Here is a 14,581-nt window from a genome sequence, read left to right on the forward strand (position 1 = left end):
ACTCTTACTACCCAGTTTCAACCTTTCATTAGAATAAGGTTTTGTGACACAAATGATGTATGTTGATACATATCTCTATCAGTCTGGGTCACTTGGTGAATGTGTGGACAGTACCACCTTAATCTATGCTACTGTGATTAATAAATCATGCATTAATGTTAGTGTATCTCTGCATTTTGAAATCCATCACAGATAGCAGTAATTCTCAACTGAATGATTTGACCCCATGAAATAAATCCAACTTATACACATCAGCTCTTAATTCTTCACAAATATGATGTAAGCTTATCAAATTAACCTCATATTATCAAACTGTACATTAACATGAGTCTTTCCAGTCTTCAGTTCAGATTCTTTCCTAATATCAAATCATCCAGTATTCTGTATTTGGTTGGTTTAGGTGTATCTATAAATTGTTTTTTCCTGCAGATGCATGATGTTTCTTGATTCCAATGCTTTCGCTTGGTTTTGTCCAATCAAATGCTCCTAGTGCTGTTCAGTTGACATGGGTTCCCCATTCTTGTTTGCAATACTTGAGCCTAGTTCCGTCAGAGAAAATGGCCTTGCTAGGGCAAGAGATGAGTGTTTTCACTCTGCTTGCCTCTGAGACTCTGACAAAATGAAAGTGAAATACAAAAGTTCTCATTTTAAGGGCTTCAGAGTTCTTTATTCTTTGCATATGCCTCTCTATTCCTTTTTGATTTTGTATAAAACGAAATAAGTGCAAAAAATGCTGAACGTCGACTGATTATTGGTCCGTCTGGAGTGTAAAGTTTCCATATGTATCTGATATAAATTTTCTGGTTTATAGAATTGATATACTTTAATTGTTAAAATGATTGTCAGTGTTAGATATTATTGTTGATATCAGCGCATTAATCTCCTGGATGTCATTTATATTGTATGTTCTTAAAATTGTAATTTGTAACTTTCGATGTATACCTTCAATTATCTAAAGGGATAATTGACCTGGTTATACGTATAAACATTTTCTTGAATAAAGAAATGATTCAATCAAAATATGCTCATGAATACATTCTCCCATCATGTGTCTGATCTTCACATTATTGTTCTCCTTATGCCTTTTTCCAGTTGTCATTTGACTTCCTCATGTTCTGTAAGAGCCTTAAAAAGACAATGAACAAACAAAATACATGTAATGTGTTATTTAGCATATGTATTTGCATGATTAGCATGTAACGGGTGCTTCACTTGAAGTTCAATTATAATTGCACCAACAATTTCTCAAAATATCACTAGCTATGTGAACATTGGTGGAAATATTGATAGTTTACATTTTACAAATTGAGTTGAGATTATGAAATGCATGAATACCTACTAAACGTATAACCACTCCTCACAAAACATAATCATGCAGAAACATAGCTGAATAAATGTGCCTTGACAAAGGCAACAAGGATATTATACTCATTGATATGCCAGTATATTACTGAATAATCAAATGATCATTATACATCACATGAAGTTTGCCAATAAATGAGAGTGTTGCGTCATTGTAAATGCTTTTTATGTGCTTATGATAGTCACCAATAATTGTATATTACCAGCAAACAGCAATGAGTAAGTATTATTCTCGTAACAGAATACAAGTGTACAAACCCACCAATTTATGGATGTGTTCTAGTAGAGTAGTTTTGTAACATCTTTTGTAACAGCTATTATGTCTGGACAATTACAAGTCATATGTAAAAACGTGCAAAATGTATACTGTGCAAGTGCTGTCACAGGTATTTGACCATGATTGTTGTTTTTAGGTGTTAGATATCAAACATCGAAGGTCATCAGATTAAATGATATTGAGTAAAGAAAAATTTGCAAGGTCTGTGCAGATTTGTGTACATTTCAACGTTGCCATTTTTTTAGAAATTCAAATTGTAAATCTCACACTAGATTGCTGATGATATATAGATATGGTCTCGAAGTGTATTAATATGCATTAGAAATGCCATATCATAGCGAAACATAAATTTTGTTATTGCCATATTTCATGAAATGATGAGAAGTGTACGATGGATGTTGACCTTGATTTAGCTTATCTGCTGTGTTTTTTATTACTATAAACAGTTGACAATCAGTTTGCAAATGTACAAAATTTGTGTGTGGAATGAGAAGTGTTTGTGTGTAAGTGTGTAAATATGAAATGTAAGTTCTGGCGATTGTTAATGTTTGCTGCCCTCATCTCTTCAAGAGATAATGTAGTAGTAGTAGTAGTAGTAGTAGTAGTAGTAGTAGTAGTAGTAGTAATAGTAGTAGTAGTAGTAGATGTAGTAGTAGTAGTAGTAGTAGTAGTAGTAATAGTGGTAGTAGTAGTAGATGTAGTAGTAGCAAGAGGAATGGTAATTATGTGTGGTAGTAAGCAATACTAATGACAAAAGTACACTCTAGTGGCAGTGATCTAGTCAAAATACAGTTGTAGTAATGGTACATGTAGAAACACAAATAAGCACTGCATTAAAGTTGAGTTTTATTTTGTTTGAGCACTATTAAGTCACCTGTAATGGGCTAAAAATGCTTTTCAGCAAGGCCCTTAGATATGCATTGTATAACAACCATAGCATATAGCAACACAGACAAAAGCACAGAGAAAATATAAATTGAAAACACAATACAATACAATACAATACAATAAAATACGTGCAATACAATTCATACACTCTTGCCATAAACTCAGATGAGTGCTTATAAGATTACAGAAATTAGCATACACTGTATTTTGTAAACTGAATGCAGAAAATACTTTGACCAACCTTCTTTACTCCATCATTTAGATGCCACACTATAGAAGGTCCGCATAATAGACAATTCCATAACATAGGATACTCTACACATACTTTGTAATACATGTATACCTGTGCAGAGCCGGAGATTGGATCTAAAATTTGTATGTTTTTAGAGCTTTCCAGAGCTTTCCAGAGCAACGTGCCAATACGAATAGAGTAAATGGAGTCAAAATGGGCCTGAGCTTTCTATTCTAACAGAATCTTCGTCACAGGCAAAATGACAAACGTGTTATGTGGAAAGCAATCACTATAATGACTACACACAACAAGCACAGTCAGAGCCGGGAGGGCTAGGGACGCAGAATATGGAAAACAAAATGGGTGGGTTAGAAGTCAAAGGCAGGGAACCATGCTGGTTAAAGAGAAGGGGATTAAAGCAAGCTAAAGGGGGTGAACAGACAAAATGCACAGGTGGCCAAATGTAAATAAAATTAAGATAAGGTCGTAGGTACATATAGGTAACGTAGGTAGTCTACAGTATACCGTGAACCATTCAAACTCAACAAAAGAAGCTACATGTGATTGGAAAACAATTTATCTACTACAAATGTTCGGTGAAAGTCCATTAACTTACCATTAAACCGTGGATTCGATTCAGACCGTATATCTTTGTGAATTTCGCGCTTAGAGAAAGAGCCTCGAGTTCCATTATTTTTGTTTGACACTAATAAAGGATGACTAGGTAACCCCCATGCTTGCAGTTTTTTGGAAATATTTTGCTCAGCACCTCGTAACATTGTATAGATTCACCATTTTTAATTCAGCCATTGCAATACTTGAGAATGTCTTCTATAAGCGAGCGACTAAACGGCTGAAACTTAACGAAGATGTGTACTTTGCATCTTCAAGGGATGGTTTAGTTTTGGTTGAGATGGAGGATTCAGATTTAAACTTTTTGCATATATTCTAAGCGGAATTTTCGACTTTATTTGTTGAAAATCGGTTTTCAAATGGCTGAGATATTCGAAAGTAAAGTAAAATAAAATGGTCCTAATAAAAGGTGGGTCCCACCTTTTATTTAGGACCTCTTTGGTTTGTGTTTGTGTGTGTGTGTGTGTGTGTGTGTGTGCTTGTATCTCAGTCATTTCAAAACCGATTTTCATCAAGTAAACTCTGAATGCCTCTTAGCTTATGCTCTTTTACATTTCTTGTAGAGGCATCTCATTATTTCACACACACACACACACACACACTTTTTTTTGTTTTTCAATGATATTTTATTGATTTCATTCAAATCATTCATAAATCAACTCATTCTGGGTGTACCATGAACATAAAACGGTACAAATGTCATTCAAAACACAAATCCATTTATCAACTTATATTGCCAATCATCTCTCTTCAACAATAACAACTCGATTATAAAAACACACACGCACATACACACACACACACACACACACACACACACACACACACACACACACACACACACACGCACACACACACACACACACATGTAAAAACCCGAAGCCCCATCTCAACCAAAACTATACCATTCGCGAGTGACCAAGCGATTGTTATTTTTTCCCTATCATTCTTCCGATCGTCGTCGGTTTCTCATTTGGGAGCTTTAGATTTTAGACGCGCGGACGTTCAAAGGGAAAAAAACATGGTCTGAGCTTGCGCAGTAGCGCACGTCAAGCTTCTGCGCACGCTCAGACCATGTTTTTTTTTCCCCTTTGAACGTCCGCGCGTCTAAAATGTAAAGCTCCCTATTATTATCTTTGTTATACATGTAGTTCCACTTGTTGTCTTCATTGGCATTATAGTCATCCCCGTCATCATCACCGGGAAGTTATAGTTGGGCCCCGTTGCAAGAAAGTTGCAATCAATTGCAAATAATTGCTAATTTTGAAACAACCATTCTGATTGGCTCAGGGTCTGCCCTATTAAGAAGACATGCATGCAACAATGATTTTGATTGGCCAGTGACAATCAGTTGCAAGTTGTGTTTAAACGCAAAGTTTCTACCAACGGGGCCCAGATTTTTCTATCAGGAGTGGAAAACCAATGTAATTATACCGTGTCACATTTCAGTAATGTCCGTCAGATATTCATCCTCCTTTCTCTTATCGTGTATCGTTAAAGCAGGGTTTGTGTCTTGCTCTGCTCCACGTACGATGACATTGTACTCCCCTCTTTTCAACGTTACGTAATCAGCCTAAACACCAGCAGGTAATTCTCGCTGTGAATGGTCAACCCAAGAAGGTATTAACCTCCTTGAGCAGACCCTAGTTCTGTTTCCAGGCATGTATGATTTTCATGACATCCTTTGTGGGGTCAGTTCATATATTGTATCAGATGTTGAATATTTACAATGGCCTAATGAAAGCAAGAGTTGTTTCTGCCGCTCGGTCGAGTTCTGTGCGTGTCATTTCGTATTGTATACCACATTGCTGTAAAAGCAGTCTTGAAAGAAACCCAGACTACGTATGCCGACAATAATTCGCTTTCAAGAAAGTCGACGTCATCCGTCATCAATGGTGCAGAAAGTCCCCCACTCAAGCAGAAAGGGCGTCATGAATAATATGCACACCCCAGTAAACCTCTTTTCAGAGACCTTTCATTATTAAAGGTCCGAAAGGGTACAAAAAGGAAGGCAAATGCTCCGTGACAGAGCATCCCATACAAGTGAATCCACCGATATTCCTTCATGATAGCTTCGTGTTGACGACTTGTAGGCCCCACTCTATTTCGCTTTCTGCGGTTTGTACACACATGTGCGTTACGATTGACTTTTCAAGTGCATCTAATATAAGAGTGACACCACATTGATATTGTCTTCATCAACGCCCATGCGATTTTCTCGCCCAGTACTTTATCCTAAGAATGTTTCATTGATCTGGAGATAAATCAGAGGTAAGTCTGTATAAACGCATGTAGAGTTGTACACTAATTGATGATTTCGTTCTTTTCACTTCATAATTATATACACCTCTTGTCTCGTAAATGAGAATGATGCGATATGTAAAAGTTTCAGATGACTACGAGTGTTCATTCATTTTAAAATATCCATCGGGATATACCCGTGATCTGCAAGTATACTGTGTACAGTGTATGTCATGACGTGTCATTGCAATGGGTTTGTTTCATAATCGTGCCAGTCCATTCCACCGGTAATAGTAACATAAATTTGAAGAACGCTGCCCCAATTCGGTTTTTAATATACATGTATATATTGATACGCATGTATGCATACGTAATCTTGCATGTTTTTTTTCTCCCTTTCTTTGGAAATTGTGGTTTTGTGTAATGTTGGAATACATGTCAATCTCCATTCTGATAATATCAAGAATAAGTCTTGATTTATGTCAATACTATGGTATAATATGCACGTACACGCATCAGCAATTCTTTTTCTTTAATTTAAAGATTTTTTTAAATCTCATATTGTAATATTTTATTATTATTATTGAACACTTGTTAGCCCCCATTTGTTCTGATATTATCAAGAAAAAGTTTTAATTTTTTGGAAGGGCAGTGGAAAGTGAATGCTGTGTCAACACGCAAAACGTGTTTCTAAATGGGCAAGACTTCCGTAAGTCGATCCCCTTTTATACACTGGAATATTAGTCATACCCCACCACTCGGCAAAATGCGTGCGAATGTATGCATGTGTGTGAGCTAACAGGGGCAGCCTGCGGATGGGTAGGATAGTGTACAAATGTACTGTGGTATAAATGGGGGCATAGGACCACTGAGGTGAGACGAAAGTCACCTCTTTGATAGGACATCATGAAGTCTTTCTTCAAAATAGGCTCAAGTGTTGTTTATTTCTGTAGACTTGAATGGCTGAAGGCTTCTAGCTCTGTTTGTTTTGCGCTTCAAATCACCAATACTAACGATTCATCTTGTCTTGAATAATGTGGTTTTGAACCAGACAGGAAATTATATAACATTTCCATCTTTATATTCTGAAACGGAAGATACTTAAAATTTAATGTGTGACAGATTTTATGATAAGTATGTGACATGTGATGATACATTCTCGTATTATCATGTATATTATCTCTCTCTCTCTTGCTGTATATTATATATACATATAATGTGTGTGTGTGTGTGTGTGTGTGTACGTGGGTGTATGTGTTGCACGGTGAACATCATTGTTTCTGCCGATCTGCGTGTATTCACTGAAAACATGTGAAACTTTAAATTTTCTGTCCGATTTTGATCAGAGAAATGTTATAATTTTGCTGGTCTTTTACTCTTTTTTGAAAATCAATGTCAACTTGAACAAAGTTTAAGGAATGACATTAATGTCTTACAAGCTATAGTCATTCAGGGACCTCAATACTCTTAATTACGATCTCTCGATAGTCTTGGTAGTATGGAAGACGGTATTAGCAAAAGTTGGGCTTACTAAATAAGCTTTACACCCCTTTCTAAGATGTTCTGGAGAAAAAAACAACAGAAACAACTACAAGAAAAAAGATGCTGAATATGTATTGAAGGTCCCAGGTGTGACAGAGATAATTTGGGAAGACAATTATATCGAAAAGATTGAAATTTGTTCAATTTAGCGTCCTAAATGAGATAAAATCTAGCAGACGGAACACTGTCAATTTTATTGAAATCGTCCAAAATATATATAACATTTTAAAAACATTTAATCGATGTTCTGTTTATTTGATTTAAAGATGATTTTTTCCCTTCCATTCGGTACACCTCTGTCTTTGTAGTGAAAGATACGTATCTTGCACTTGCAATGCTACTGTCAGCATAGCATTCATACACACACACACGCACACACACACACACACATATATATATATATATATATATATATATATATACAGTATATATATATATATAATTATAGTATGTTATAATTAGTGTATCATATACATATACATCATGCATCTCAAAATGAATATATCACAAAGTTGTATATTTCAAAACAATACAAAAAGAAGAGTTGCTTCGTCCTTGTCGTTGAAGAGAATCTCAATCGATCTTGTGATGTGTAAATTATCATGTCTTCTTGTTCCCTGACCATTTTTTTTTTTACAGGTAGACCTGCTTCTGGGTCCCAATTCTCAAGATGGTGGGACGCAACGAGCGAGTGAAGAATTTTGTCTTAGCGGCGCTGTTTGGTTCTTCGGTTACCCTCATTGTAATCAGTCTACTCTTCCATGACACTAGCCGGTCCCAGCAGGTGATAGGAGCACCTCTACCACGCATGCAGAACACGGGCCCAGCACCGTCACTTGCCAAAGTGGTATCTTCTCAGTCATCTTCAGCGAGTCATCCTATCCGTAGCGATGGGGGCGTGGCATCGAAACCAACGTCACCACTTCAGTCACCACCAAAGTCACAGTCAAATTCACCGCCTAATTCGCGCACCGAGATGGCACCGAAATCTCCGTCGAGGCCGAGCGTACCGAAGACCGTCCCGACGAAACGCGAACGCAGACTAATGGAGGTCAGAGAGGAAGGGGCGCGAGCAATACGCGACAACCCGCCCATACAGCCCAACCTAACGGTACCTCCTTCGGGCGTGGTCGAGTGTCCTAGCAACCAGAGACCGAACGACACTGCAAGGATGAAATTAGACTGTAAACGGCGACTCCCGCAAGTCATCGGGATCGGTGTTGAAAAGTGCGGCACTGCAGCGGTGTCGTTTCTTCTGTCTACGCATCCGAACCTCGTCCATGCATACCCCTTCGAGGTTTATTTCTGGACTAAGCACATGTACAAAGGAATGGACTGGTACCGGAACCGTATGCCCGTGTCGTCAAAATACCAGCTCACTATGGAGAAGACCCCAAACTACTTCACGAGCTCCACTATTCAGAGGGACATTCAGCGAATGATGCCGGACAGCACAAAATTCATTCTCGTGGTGCGAGATCCCGTCGTACGCGCTTTGTCACATTACGTACACCTGAAGGTCAAAATAAAGAATCCGGAACACTTTGTGGACCGTCCCTTGAAGCCTGGTCAACGTAGCCTTTGTTTTATCAATAACACGTTTGAAACGACTGTGGTGCGACCAAATGGTGCTCTTATGGATTACAACTGCATACTAACTGGTGGCATATACCACCAGACGTTCACTAGATGGCTGAGCGTATTCCCGCGGGAACGATTCTTCGTCATCGACGGCGACCAATTTCAGGCCGACCCTCTGCCGATACTCAAAGAGCTCGAATCTTTTCTTCAACTGCCCAAATTCTTTGACGGTTCCCACATTTATTTTGATGAATCGAAAGGTTTCTTCTGCAGACGGGGCTATAAGCCCAAACAAACATGTCTGGGCGACGGGAAGGGAAGGACACACCCAGTGATCGGAAAACGCGTTGAGCAAAGACTACGTGAATTTTTCAGGCCTCACAATGAAAAGTTGTTTGAACAAATAGGAAGAACGTTTGACTGGAAATGATAAAAAATTCGCCCTGCACTAGAACGGTCATCAGTTGGTTAAAGATGAGTATGAAATTGCCTACATAATTATGCCGGAAAAAGAAAAACGTAACATCATATCCGCATAGCCTTCCTTATGGTGTGCGTGGCGCGACACTTTGAAATGTAATGTCCTGTTTTAATTTGGCGAAATTAAAGATGTTTTAACAAAGACGTTCTGACACTCAGTCTTGTAAAAGCAAACCAGTGATGATTTCGAGCGACTTTATGACAGAAGAGGGATAAGTTATAACCATTCAAATGTCCTTTGAGCATCCGACACTTTACACTACAAGATTGTAGTCATCTTACAGACTTTTTACGTCAAATATAATTTATGCTGGAAATAAAACTTGACCAACTCAAATCAAGTCCAAAATGCTAAATCGTGTTTTGTTGAAAGTTTTATGTTTGGTGTTTGCGTTCGATTTAAAGCACATCTTTTCATGCAAGAGGTTCCAGACCACATCTTGACATGCACATGACAATAGCTTTACATTGTGAAATAGTCTTACAGTCTTCAGGGTTTGCTTCTAACTTCATATTTGTCAATCGATTGAAATAACTTCACATTGTCCGCGTTGGATGTACACAAGGGAAAGTATATTCAGTTTCTTTCTATCGCGCGCGAGCACACACACACATACAAAATTCAAAATTGTGTGGTTACCCTTTCCATTCATACAGTTGAAGAGAGCCAATTTGATGGAATCCCACCTCGAAGATTTTTTCCCTATTTTCAAATGCAGAATGCAAATAACGTGGGTATCCTAAGTCCCATATCGTCAAGATTGGTGTTTTCCATGATTACCTCTCACCTTGAAAGGATTTGAGTTTTCTGCACATGGTCTTACGAGGATTCACTACATTATAAGTACAGTAACAAGATGCCGCAACACTTATTCACATTTACTTCATCCGCTTTTTAGAAATATTCTTCCGCCAAAAAAGTAAGTGTTTTAGAGAAATTTCTATAGCCTATATCCATGCTTTTTATTTCAATTTTATGCCACTTCAGAATGAAATGTTAATGACTGCACTGAATCAAATGTGTTCTCCTGTCTTTATTCAACTGGAATAATGGAAATATTATGCATTGTACACCTGAGTAAAATGGTGGCCATCATGAAGCATACAAATGTATTTATCCCTGATGAATCAATGTGACAGAATAAACCTGCCTTATGTCTTCCTCTATCATAACATTGCGCTCTGCATTCAATGAGCATATATTGCGGAAGTTATTCTTTTTATTTCTATGTTTCGTCATATTATTAGTATGTGATTTGTTGTTTCTATTGCGACTGACTGACAAATTGCCCTACATGGTCGTAAATCAAAAACACATCATTCGGTGTTGGTAGCCATGATAAAAATCATAGAAATTATACTCGGGTCAGACTTGAACCAACGATCATCCCCTGATACGTACAAGGACGTCATATCCACTAGACTACTGAGCTTCAGCCAGTTGGTCCTGGTCACTTGTAGCAGCGGGTATACTGCGTATTTATTCAAGATACTGGTGTAATTAATGCATGCTTCAAATCCACGCTTCCAATATCGCAGTGTACATGATGAATAATGATCGCATCTGTACACTGAGAAATGTCAAAGAATCAACTTCAAATTAGAAGTGAGTTTGGCCGACAGGTAGCCATCAGTAGCCACATCATGAGTGATGAGTACATAGTATGCAATTAAGGCAAATTGTCTCTGAGCCTGGATGTCACGAATCATGACATTAAAGGGACTATGCAATGCAAATATATGTTGACTTGTATTGAGATATAATGCCATGATCATCACTTCTCTGACAAAAAAAAAATCTAAAAATATGTGTTATATTATGTTTTATGATTATTTTTCTACTTTGCATTTTTCTTCAAAATTTTAATTACTAAGATACGCCCACGAAAAAAGACTTTCCAAATCAAGATTCTGTCAACGACATCATCTGCTAATAACTGCTAAAAGCACTAATAATGTGATTAACAAAACACATTAGAATGCACCTTCCCCTAAACTGACCATTCCCTTCAGTGTCCTATTTTGTTGATCATGAATACACAATCAAAAGTACCTGACTTACAGATTGACAGAATGGATGATGTCATTGGCAGAATCTTGTTTTGGAAGTTGTTTTTTGTTAACGTGCCCAAGTAATCTGAAGAAAAAATAGAACAAGTATAATATGGCGCGCGTCCAGCTATTCATTTATACAGAGTATGTGATGTTGGGGGTATCATGAATACACACAAGTCAACGTGCATTTACATTGCCTCAGGTCTTTAAGCTCCATGTGGTTAGAGGGTATTACCTGCTCAGCAATCGCCGAGAAGCTATTAGAAAATTTGTGGATACAATGTACAAGAGTGTTGATTGTGCTAGCTTCATTAATCATTAGAAGCAGAACGGGGGGGGGGGGGGGGGGGGACAGGGTGGCACTCATTGCAAGCAAACATTCACATACAGACACACACAGACACACAGACACGCATATATATATATATATATATATATATATATATATATATATAATATAGGTATACACACACACACACAAACACACACACATGTACATTGGGTATAAGGAAAATACTACATTCCCCCTCCCCCTCCTATATATACCCTCCCCCGTAGTAAAATTGGCGTTTTGACACCCTTCTCTACACTTACAATCGACGATGCGTGGCGGTCCTTGTTAATTTAGTCTCATAATTTTGTTCGACATGTTGCCATCGTGATTAGTTTATTAGCTTGGCAGTTGACATCGAATGACAGAAAATGACTTGTCACCATTCGGTGGTTATATCAATTCTTCTCTGTATGTAGCAGTTGCCGTGGATACACCGATACGCGAAGTTCACTATCACCATTCCTATCACGCATAATATCATGTCTGACGGTCGTTCACAATTACGTCTTTTATAGCGAGGCTGAACTTCGTCTGGGTCAAGGTTTCAATATCTTCTTGATGAAAGTGTATCGTCTTCTGTCTTGAAAAACCACAATCAATAATATCATCACACAGAATTCTTCCCTGAGTGTTTCATGATAAGATACAACCTCGGGTTCCCCGGTGACATAAAAAGGCGATCGTCTTTGCATGGAACGTCTCGGTCGTGTGCTTTTCATTGTTCAAGGTGCTACCGCCGCGATTGAGTGACTAGCAGTGCTACGGTAGACTGAACAGCAGAAAGTGCCAGAAAAATGTCTCTTCTTGAACCATCACAGGCGTCGATGTCCAACTTCTCTCTATACGATAGCTACTACATTATGCACCGACATGTCATGCTCTCTGTCATTATTCCAATTATTTGCTTGACAGTCGTCAGCAATACTCTTGTTTTGCTGCTGGTTCTGAGCGAGTCAAAACTTCGCCATCCGAACTACTACTATCTCAATAGCCTCGCCCTCTCTGATCTCGTGAACGGTCTGGTCGGCGTGCCCTCATCTCTGTACTTCCTCGTAGTACTGAGCCCCTTAACCTGCTCCTTCGCCAATTCCCGCCTCTTGTTTCTTTCATCCTACATATTCTCCGGCGTGTCCTTGTCGCATCTCATAACAATCACGGCCGACCGCCACTTCGCCATCACGAAACCGTTGAAGTACATGACCGTGGTGACTCAAAGGATGAAGGTCGTTGGGATCGCCTGCTCTTGGCTGGCCGGAATCATCTACGGCGTCGTCGCGGTCTTAAATGTCGGCTCTGTCGAAAGCGGAGATGCGGACCTTCAACTTTGCTCCGTATGGCGCTTCACGAAGACTTTCAGTGTACAGTTTTACATCGTATCCGGCTTGGCCATTTTAATCCTTGGCGTCTTACTCTGTGTCTGTAACCTACGCATCCTTCGCATTGCCATGAAGCAGTCTCGACGTGAGGTGAGGCAGAAGAATGCAGTTGCTGCAAACGGCAAGAAACCTGTCATCCCAGAGAGCATGCGACAAGTCAAAGCGATCCGCGTAATTACCTCCATGGTTTGCGTCTTCTGCGGCTGTTGGTTTCCTACCGCCATTCGCTTTCTTTTGAAAGCGACGATGCAGTTCAGCCCCTTGCAGAACCTTGTTGCCATAGACGTGGTGACGGTAACGATTAGCCTCGGCTCCCTGATAAACCCGTTTATATACTGCGTCAAAGACAGCACGTATCGGAACGCCTTCGCTAAATTCAAATCCACCAGCAGACATTTATTCGTCCGCACTAAAATTCACGTGTGATTTTGTTTAACTCCAGGTAAACAGTGGGCCTTCTTCCCATCCCCGAAGCTCGAAGCCAGACAAGCTTAGTAAAGCCATGAAATAACACTTGTGGAACGGCGTAGTTATCCAAAACTAAACTAGTAATTGTTACGCTGTATAGTGTACAAACTAGTTATTAAAGATTTGCGAAGCGAAAAGGCACTAGATTTATAGCACGAGGGAAAAGAGAAGATGATATGTTTAACTCGCCTTTGCAGTATCAATAGAGAACCTCACTATTTGTATCAAAGTCGAAAGTTGTTCCATTGCAGTGAAGACCATTCATTATTTGTTTTATCAAAAAACAAACAAACCTCTGACATATGCTGTCACAATCGAAGTGCGGGATATGACCAGATTTGCGTACTGTCGGTCTCGTGAGCCTTTTTTTTTTCGCGTAGAGTCGGTCTTGTGGGCTTTCATTACGTAGTGTCGGTCTCGCGAGCCTTTTCTGCGTAGTGTCGAACTCATGGGCTGTATGGCTTGTGAGCCGTATAACTCGTGGGGTGTATGACTCATGAACCTATTTTTGATGTCGATCTGGTGGACCGTATGACTCGTGGGTGGCGGTTTCATGGGATGACCCCTGATTGTCCGGGGGTTTTATTGATGATTTTTCTGTTCTTCATTTTGACATAAGAGTCAATTTTTGGTGGTTTTGTACCAAGATACCTCTTTTTTTAAAATCAATTTGACGCCTTTAAATGTATATGAAATCAATAGATATAATCTTGCGATATCTTAGTATATGTGTTCAAAAAGTTTATTTCCCTCTAATATCTCTTCCAATTTGTTATTGAATAGTAATGTTCATGATTGTAACACCGGTCATGCTGATGATTATTATTTACGTTATGTTAGAACAAATATGTCTAAGAATACATTTTTTAAAGGTCCATTAATATGGAACGAAGTACCGTTTGATTTGAAAATGAAATGGTCATTGAATAGTTTGAAAGGAAAATTATATTTTTACTTTTGAATTCATATCCACACAATTGTAGTGATTATTTTAATTGCACTTAGATATGTCTTTTGATTTGTTCTTTTATTCTGTCCTTCTCTCTCTCTCTCTTAGCTCTCTACTTTTCTATGCCTCCCGATATTATGTACAATATAGTTTTCTTGGGGTC

The 14,581-nt window shown here is 38.7% G+C and overlaps 2 protein-coding genes across 2 annotated transcripts; both read left to right on the forward strand.

The window, feature by feature from the left end:
* The first annotated feature begins 8,505 nt into the window (after positions 1-8,505).
* Positions 8,506-9,186, forward strand: LOC139745175 (heparan sulfate glucosamine 3-O-sulfotransferase 1-like). Its single transcript, XM_071655584.1, has one exon. It carries the CDS (start codon positions 8,506-8,508, stop codon positions 9,184-9,186), a length of 681 nt encoding a protein of 226 aa, XP_071511685.1.
* A 3,233-nt stretch (positions 9,187-12,419) lies between these two features.
* LOC139745176 (octopamine receptor beta-2R-like) lies at positions 12,420-13,427 on the forward strand. The gene has a single exon (XM_071655585.1). It carries the CDS (start codon positions 12,420-12,422, stop codon positions 13,425-13,427), a length of 1,008 nt encoding a protein of 335 aa, XP_071511686.1.
* The last annotated feature ends 1,154 nt before the right edge of the window (positions 13,428-14,581 follow it).

Source organism: Diadema antillarum, unplaced genomic scaffold (assembly GCF_040938485.1).
Source record: "Diadema antillarum isolate AM-2024a unplaced genomic scaffold, OU_Dant_1.0 seq00001238_RagTag, whole genome shotgun sequence".
Classification (NCBI taxonomy): Eukaryota; Metazoa; Echinodermata; class Echinoidea; order Diadematoida; family Diadematidae; genus Diadema; species Diadema antillarum.

Bases quoted from the DNA above. Each gene is read 5' to 3' on its own strand.
- LOC139745175 (XM_071655584.1), top strand. From the start codon at position 8,506: ATGGACTGGTACCGGAACCGTATGCCCGTGTCGTCAAAATACCAGCTC.
- LOC139745176 (XM_071655585.1), top strand. From the start codon at position 12,420: ATGTCTCTTCTTGAACCATCACAGGCGTCGATGTCCAACTTCTCTCTA.